Genomic DNA, 8,951 nt, shown 5'->3' with positions numbered 1-8,951 from the left:
AGGACAGAATTAAAAGAAAAAGCATGATCTTCATCACAAACTATCAAGATATCTAGCACTGGAAGATGAAATTAAGTACATACATACATATACCAAGGCTTTTTCCCCCTTACTAGGGAGGTAGCCAAAAAGGAAAAGGCATAAAATCATTCCCACCCATTCCATCCCTGAAAACACTCCACACCCCTCCACCCTCCCTCCCATCTTAGTACTGGGTAATAACTGAAAGGAATTATAGTCATTCTGTGTCAACAACAACTATAATGAATGGGCCAAAGCTTTCACTGGTGTTTGCTAAAAATGCTATAGAAGCATGCCTCTCATATCAAAAACAATACTTTCATCACATACTGAGTGGGGTTTGTAGCTGCAATGCTTTAACCAAATGATAAATCAAATGTAACCAAATTTTGTATCAAAATTAACATAGTAGTTCATTTTGCTTAATGTAAATTTAGTGCCTGTGATGAATTTGTCATGATTAATGAGGATTTCAAGCTGATATAGACATTCAGGTGAACATTCAGCCTATTGATGTTTTGACCTATTTATAAATCAAACATAACATTATTTCTGTACTCTTAATTCTATCTATCTATATACCAAGGGCTTTTTCCCCCTTACAAGGGTGGTAGCCAAAGTCAAAAAGCATATACTCACTCCCACCCCTTTTATTCCCACCCACCACCCCTTCCTCTCTCTCATCTTAGCTACTAATGAATGACGAGTCATCCCTGTATCCTGCCCACTTCCCTGGGTCAGAAGCAATGCAGCAAGACACAGCAAATCCACAAAAAGACCACTTCACTTAATTGGTGACCCCCCCTTTCCGTCCCCTCATGTAGAAAAAGAGAAGACAGGGAGAAATCCCTTAAGGCTGCATCAATATATCATTCACACATAACCTAACCCTAACCCCTACCCATCCTCCACCCCCTCCCTTTTTTGCATAACAATATCATCTATGCAGAGCCATTTTCCACTCACCCCTATCTTCTGTCTTCTCCCTTCTTTGCTCAACAGACATCTCCCTCTTGCTCAATGCCCCCTTCACCCCATCCATCTCATTCTCAGATGTTCCCTTATGTTCACTCCCCCCACCTCTGTCTTCCACAACTCTTTTGCTGATATTTCTTCACTCATCTTTCCATCTGTCCAAACCATCCCAAAACTTTCATCAACCCTATCTGCCATCTCCTTTTCCACCCCCACTTCCTCCTCACCTCCTCATTTCTTACTTTATCCAACCTTGTAACCCCTACCATACATTTCGGACATTTCATCTCAAACACATTTAAAGTTTTCCTCTCTGCCTTTCTTAAATTCCATCTCTCTGGCCAATTGCTGTCAACATAATCACCCCTTCATATAATCTCATCTTTGCATCCATTCCCAGATACCTATTTCTCATGACACTTTTTAATCCCCCAAGGCATTTACATCTCTATCTACAATTTACCTCCACCTCTACTCTTCCCTTTCCTGCCATATGCTACCCCAAATACTTAAAGCTATCCACTTCCTCCATCCACTCTCCTTTTAGACTTCCAACTCACTGCCATCTTCTCCCCTTCTACATCTCATTACTAAGCTTTTAGCCACATTTACCTTTAACTTTCTCCTATCACATACCTTCCCAATCTCTGTCACTAACTCCCATAATCCCTACTCTGACCCTGCCACAAGCACAGTTTTGTAAGCAAACAATAACTGCCTCACCTCCCACTTTTCTCCATTTTCTTTAACAATCTCCAATCCCCTAACCATTACCCTTGCATTTACCTCCAGCACCACCCCATTCATATAAACATTGAACAGCCATGGCAACATGACACATCCAACATTACCCATATATCAGTCATATATGAGCTCTGAGCTCTCTCCCAGGAGGGAAATAGCTGTCGATCACGAGTCCAACACGTGATCCAAGAACATGGTGAATCATGGTAAATCACAGTCCCACCTTTACCTCAAACCACTCTCTCTCTCTCTCTCCAAAATCACTCGTTCCCTGTTCAAAATTACTATACATATACAGTATCCGATTTAAATTTAGAGCACTATCCTGGTTTGTGATGAATTCATCATGATTAGTGGGAATTTTAAGATGAAATAAGGTTAGGTTTCAGTGGCATAAATATTACTTTGTATTAGGCACTTGTAACTTTTTTTTCTGATTATTACCTTCTAAATTGGGATGTCTTATGCACTGGAGTATTTTTTAAGTTGTAAAATATGGTACTCAATACTTGCGTGTAATCAATATTTTCAGGATTACAAAGACACCCCTACAGACTAAAGCCACACAGCATTTGGCTATGTCTGAGAAAAATATCCACCCAGAATGCTACATTGCTCTTTTCTTTTCTATTTTGCTGTCCCTTCTTCCTGCTGTTCCTCTAAATCAACCCTTTAGAATTCCTGAAGGCCCTGTCACACTACATGTCAAATCGTGGAGAATTGACCCTGGCAGTCCCCGCAGTGCAATCAAACTGAGGTACGCTGGGCACTAGACTTGTGCCACTATCCTCCCAGCAGTGGAAGATTGGTGGGGCACAACCAAAGACCCACCAAGCTGCCTCACTTAGCATGTCAAAGAAGTCATAACCCTACTGGAGTCATGTGGACATTATTCAACTGATAGACCTGTGCAAGGAAAACATGTGCCTGTGGCAAGTGAAACATTACCTGTACAGCGACAGAAATGCCAGGAGTGATCTGAGTAGTGAATGTCATTCACCCCTGGCAATGAGTCACAGGTAAAAAGTGTGTCCTTTTCACTCCCATGTCGGGCCACCCAGACTCAAAAGAGGTGTAGTGTGACATGACCTTAAGTCCTATGTTCCTTGGGGGGGGGGGGAAGGTGGATAAGCTTGCCACCACTATATTCTCATTCATGTCACAGAGGGTGAATAAGGGGGGACAGAGTGAGGGGACAGAGAATTTCTCTTTCTGTAAGTTTCTACATCAAGGAGTCAAGGCAAAAGAGATTATAGATGTGGAACAAGCAAGAACAAGAGGAGTGGTAGTCTGTTTGAGAGAAAATAGATGTGTTAGCATTGAGAAAGACTAACCTGATGATGGCAGTGATATATGGGGAGGGGCTGGAGACCTGCCAGCCATGAAGACACAGGTTTCTGATATAAGAAACCTTTAGTAACAGTAAGCAAAATTCGGTGAAATTTGGGGAGAAAGGTCTGTAAGCATCTATATTTGTGTGTGCATGTATCTATGTCTGCATGTAATGCATAAATTAACAAGTCTAAGAACATTATATATATATATATACCTGAGAATGGCTTCTCAACATAAAATACTTCAAACATCTTATTCTCTTGAATAATAATTCAGCGTCTTTGGTGTGAAGTGAACTCCACATCTAGCTTCATCAGGAAGGCAGTCACAAATGTTCTACCTTGCACCTATGAAGGCAACAGACACCTGTGATAAGAAGATAAGTTTATGCATATTAGAATAATAAAATTAAAAGAAAGTATATATACATAAAATGGATGCACAGAGAAGATTATATAAATGCATAGAGATTATATAAATGCATAAAGAAGATTATATAAATGGATGATTGTGCCAATGACAGTGTATAAGGTGGAGACTTGGAGTTTAAGAGGCAGAAAGGAAAAATCTAAATGCGTTCGAGATGAAGTGTCTGAGATGTATGAGAGGGGTTATGAGGTTGGATAAAGTGAGAAATGAGGTGAGAAGGAGAGCGGGGGTGGAAAAGGAGATGGCAGATAAGGCTGATGAAAGAGTATTGGTATGGTTTGAACACATGGAAAGATTAGCAAAAAAAGTTGTGGCAGGCAGAGGTGGATGGAGTGAATTTGAGGGGATGACCAAGGATGAGATGGATGGATGGGGTGAAAAGCATTTTGAGCAACAGGGGAATTTGAACAAGGGAGAAGGGGAAAGGACAACTTAATGTCACTGACTCATCACCAAGACAACTTAATGCCAGGACAACTCAACACCAGGACAACTCAGCGCTAATAAGCTTTTTAGAACATCAGTTTGTATTTGGCAGTTTGTCTCAGTGATTCATTAGTTATAACAGACTATTTGGCAGACAACTCACCACTGGAGTCAAAAGTATTTAGACCATTTCATTGCCAGGACAACTCAGCATTAATGAGCATTTCAAGATATCTGTATTTGGCAGTTTCAAATGATTCATAGAAGGAATTCTTGATGTACTGAGCTGTCATAGTGTGCACAAATGTTTCATCACACCCAAAATGGAGCAAATTCTTACTTGGTGTACCAGTATAAAATCTACATTCCACATACACAAACAGAAAGCCATAAGCCCTCCACATCTAAATCCTATTGATCTTCAAGAATTACAGTTGGCACACCAGTACAAAATTTACATTCTGGACAAAGGAAGAGAAGAAAATTTCCTGATTAGTGATAGTGGGTGGCCCTGGATTACACAGAATTTTGGTTTTTGGAAGAGAAAGTTGGCTCCAGCATTTACATTCATCTGGTACTTGGTATGCCGATGGAACTTTTAAAATAGCAACAAAATTATTTTCACAGGTTTACATTATTGGAAAAAAAAATTGATGGAGTTATTTTGATTATCTATACTCTTTTACCAAACAAGCAGCAATCAACTTATGCAAAGATGTTTGAAATGGTCAAAGATGTTGAGCCTACACTAAACCCAACATCTATTATTTGTGACTTTGAACATGTAACCTTTACAGCCATGAAAGAATAATTTCCAGGTGTTGTAATAAAAGGGTGTTTTCTCCATCTTTCACAAAATATGCACAAAAGATAGTTGCCATGGGTTACACTTCTACATACAACAACAATGCCAGCTTTGCACTAAAAGTGAAGATGATATTAAGTTTAGCATTTGTTCCTCTTCCACATATTAATAACCTCTCTGTGGACATACTTGAGGAGCTTGCAGCACTGCTGAACTGGTTCAAAGATAACTATATTGGAAGACCAAATTGATGTGGAATCAGTAGAAGACCTCCTCTCTTCCCCTCCAAAATGTGGAATATTTATGAATGTTACAAAAGGAAGAAAATGAGAGTGAGGAGTGAGGAGAATGGAGGAGAAACAACGAAGGATGAGGTGAAGGCAGTTGTTAAGATGATGAAAGCAGGTGCGAGAGGTGAATGCAAGGGTAGTGGGTCAGGGGTTGGAGATGATTAAAGAAAATGGAGAAAAGTGGGAGGTGAGCCAGCTGTTGTTTGCTGATGACACTGCGCTTGTAGCAGGATCAGAGGAGGGATTGAGGAAGTTAGTGACAGAGTTTGAGGTGTGTGAAAGAAGGAAGCTGAAGATAAATGTGGGCAAAAGTAAGGTGATGAGATGTACAAGAGGGGAGAGTGACAGTAGACTGGAAGTGAGCATTAAGGGTGAGAAACTGGAGGAAGTGGATAGTTTTAGATACTTGGGTGCGAATGTGACAGGAAAGGGAGGAGTGGGGGTGGAGGTAGAGTGTAGATTGAGAGAAGCGAGTAAATGCCTTGGTGGATTAAAAAGTGTAATGAGAAATAGACATCTGGGAATGGATGCTAAGAGCAGGTTATATGAAGGAGTGATTGTGCCAACAGCAATGTATGGGGCAGAAATATGGAACATGAGAGAGGAAGAGAGAAGGAATTTGAATGTGTTTGAGATGAAATGTCTGAGAAGTATGATAGGAGTTACTAGGCTAAATACATACATACATATACCAAAGGCTTTTTCCCCCTTACACGGGGGTAGCCAAAAAGAAAAAGGCATAGAAATCACGCCCACCCATTTCATTTCCCATATATTCCACTCCCCTCCACCCTTCACTAGGCTAGATAGAGTGAGAAATGAGGAGGTGAGGAGGAGAAGAGGGGTGGAAAGGGAGCTGGGAGATAGGGTTGATGAAAGAGTATTAGGATGGTTTGGACACATGGAAAGAATGAGTGAAGAAAGATTTGTAAAAGAAGTGTGGAAGAAGGAGGTGGAAGGAGTGAATATAAGGGGGCATCCTAGGATGAGATGGATGGATGGGGTGAAAGGGGCTTTACAAAAGAGAGGAATGTCTGTGGAGGAAGGACGGGAGAAGACAGAAGATAGGGGTGAATGGAGAGGGGTTGTGTATAGATGAGGCTGTGATGCATGAGGGGGAATGGGTGGGGGATGGGGGGTGAGGAAGTATGTATGAGAAAAAATTTGACGCAGCCCGAAGAGATTTCTCCCCGTCTTCTCCTTTTCTGCATGAGGGGACGGAGAGGGGGTCGCCGAATTGATGAAGCGGCCTTGCTGTGGATGTGCTGTGTCTTGTGACACTGCTTCTGACCCAGGGCAGTGGACAGGATGCAGGGATGACCCGTCATCCAGGAGGTGCCAAGATAGGAGGGAGGGAGGAGGGTGGAGGGGAGTGAAATATATGGGAAATGAAATGGGTGGAAGTGATTTCTATGCCTTTTTCTTTTTGGCTACCCCCCGTGTAAGGGGGAAAAAGCCTTTGGTATATGTATGTATTATGTATGAAAGGCATAGAAACTATTGATAGAAAGGATCTAATAAAATGGGATAGTAGAAATACAAGAGGACACGGAAAGAAAATCACGAAAGACAGTTATAGAAGAGACCTGAAAAAGAACAGTTTTCCCCACGGAGTAATAGACATTTGGAACAAGTTAGATGAGAAAGTGGTGTGTGCAAAAACAATATATGAATTTAAAAACAGTCTAGATAAAATGAGATATGAAGACGGGACACCACGAGCATAGCTCCCCTTCCTGTAAAATACAACTAGATAAATACTCTATCCCACTCAGTCAGCAAGTATCCAGCAAACTTACATAAATAATATAATAATACTTACGGACTATGTTCCTCTCTCTCCTTCCTTTGAGCAATAGACAAGCTGAGAACACCCCCTTTTGACTTGTCACTAATCCAGACAACCACAGTGCTGATGAGTGCAACTAAAGCAAAACAAGATAAAACTTTATAAGTACCAATAAAACACAGACCAACAAGACCCAGTGCTGCCCAAGTTCCACCACACACATACACTCATATACATATATGCATATATATATATATATATATATAGATATAGATATATATACATAAATATATAAATATATATATACATATATATATACATATATATATATATATACATATATATATATATATGTATATGTACATACACCTGAATGTGTGACCTTAGACAAGATTGTCATTACAGTAAACCCTCGATATAATGGATCTTGATATACTGGATATCGGATATATCGGACAAAAAATCTGACCAGACAAACCCTTGTTATAACTGATTTTCATCCGTTATAGTGAGGGATCCTCGGTTATAACAGATCTTCAGATATAATGACAGACAACTGTCCCCATATCATCCGTTATATTGAGGGTTTACTATAATTTCTAATACTGGACAAACTTCAGGATATAATGGATCTGTGCAGTATTTCCATCGGATATAACGAATCCTCAGTTATAATAGATCTCCAGATACAATGACAGACCCCTGTCCCCATATTGTCTGTTATATCTGGTAGCAAAAGTGGTGCTTAGTATGGATATTTAACTGAGAAAAGGCCCTTTCAATAATGAGGAAGTGCTTCAGAAATTAAATATGCCTGGCATCAACCAGAATAAAAAAAAAGTAGCATCAAATATGGAAAAGGTTTAACCGAGGCAGAGTATGAACCAGTTGATAATATGAGAGTGCTTCAGTAATACATAAAATAGCCTGATGGCAACTTGAATAATAAGTAAAGTACTTCCAGGTACAAAAGGGATTAATCTGGTCTGGAGGTCCATCATTCAGGTATTTTTCCAGTTCTACTATAACATAAACAACTTCAACTATAACCATAAATATTAAGAAATACAAAAATAACACCATCTCTAAATGCAAATAATACATACAATATGATTACCCACACACATAAGTCTTACTAGATACCAATTCCAAAGCTCTCTAAAACTGTGGACCCACATTTAACCATTTGCAATGACTGCAACACAGCAAGTCATGAAGATTAGGCAAAAATCATCTATTCCTACCATTTCCAATTGAATCTATTAGTTCATTTAGTCTGAACTTGTCATTTGTGTTGATTCCATTCGCAAGGAAGAAGCCACAGACTTCTCGTCTGACGCTTGTTCATCATAAAGATTGCGTGCTTTGGATGACATCATTAAATATCCATCACCCTTACTATCTACTACCCATATTAGGGCAGTAGCAGCCAAGGCAACTAAAACAGAAAAGAAAGAAGGCAAAGCAAGGTAAAATACTGCAATCCTAGTTTGCACTTAGGAAACAGTGTAAATATCATCTACTGAAAAGGAAAGTCAAGTTATAAGCACTCCTGTAGTAAGTTACAACAAACAAAAGATTTTCACTTCTGCCTAAAGCAAAACATCATTCATCATCAACCCCGTCACTGACATCATGGTATACAGTATTTGTTTTTATCATATGCCTATGGTAGGGGAAAAACAATACTACCACCAAAATGTTTCCACTTGAGTCGTAAAAGGTGACAAAAATGGGACGGAGGATAGGATTAGCCATCCTACTCTCTGTAGCCCCAAAAGGAGACATTCCTGTGAGAAGTCAAGGCATAAGAGGGTCTGGGAGGAGTTGTGCAACCAGAATCCTAATGTTTGGGTCTTTTAATGTGCATGGGTGCAGTACAGAAGAGAGTAAAAGAAAAGAGATAGGCAGTATATTTGTGAGAAGAAAGATGGATGTGTTGACATTGAGTGAAACTTAAGTTGAAAGGAAGGGGTGAGTTTGAGTTTGAGAGTGTAGTGGGGAGGGTGTCAGGAGTGAAGAGAGGATGAGGGAGATAAGGGGTGGTTACATTAGTAAATGAAGAGATAGTTAGCATGTGGTGGAGTGGAAGATTTCTTCAAAGTTAATGTGAATGAAAGTGAAACTGGGAAGGGAG

The 8,951-nt window shown here is 39.9% G+C and overlaps 1 protein-coding gene across 4 annotated transcripts in view; it reads right to left on the bottom strand.

The window, feature by feature from the left end:
• Positions 1-8,951, bottom strand: part of mrva (minerva) — a 146,099-nt gene that overhangs the window by 49,272 nt on the left and 87,876 nt on the right. The window contains exons 10-12 of one of the 4 annotated variants that reach the window (XR_012966040.1): positions 8,059-8,252; positions 6,848-6,950; positions 3,427-3,441 (exon numbers count right to left, since the gene is read on the bottom strand). Coding sequence is in view for 2 of the 4 variants with exons in the window: in XM_076180383.1 (XP_076036498.1) it covers positions 8,086-8,252 (167 nt within the window). In the remaining 2 variants the exon portion in view is untranslated. Of the gene's footprint in view, positions 3,442-6,847; positions 6,951-8,058; positions 8,253-8,951 lie in introns of all 4 variants that reach the window. The other 3 variants (XR_012966039.1, XM_076180383.1, XM_076180384.1) reach the window with 3 other exon arrangements.

This window comes from Oratosquilla oratoria, chromosome 44 (genome assembly GCF_046742065.1).
Source record: "Oratosquilla oratoria isolate Oo_2021 chromosome 44, ASM4674206v1, whole genome shotgun sequence".
NCBI classification, from domain to species: Eukaryota; Metazoa; Arthropoda; class Malacostraca; order Stomatopoda; family Squillidae; genus Oratosquilla; species Oratosquilla oratoria.
The sequence above is the reverse complement of the archived record's forward strand: the minus strand, read 5'-3'. Positions and strand labels throughout refer to the sequence as shown.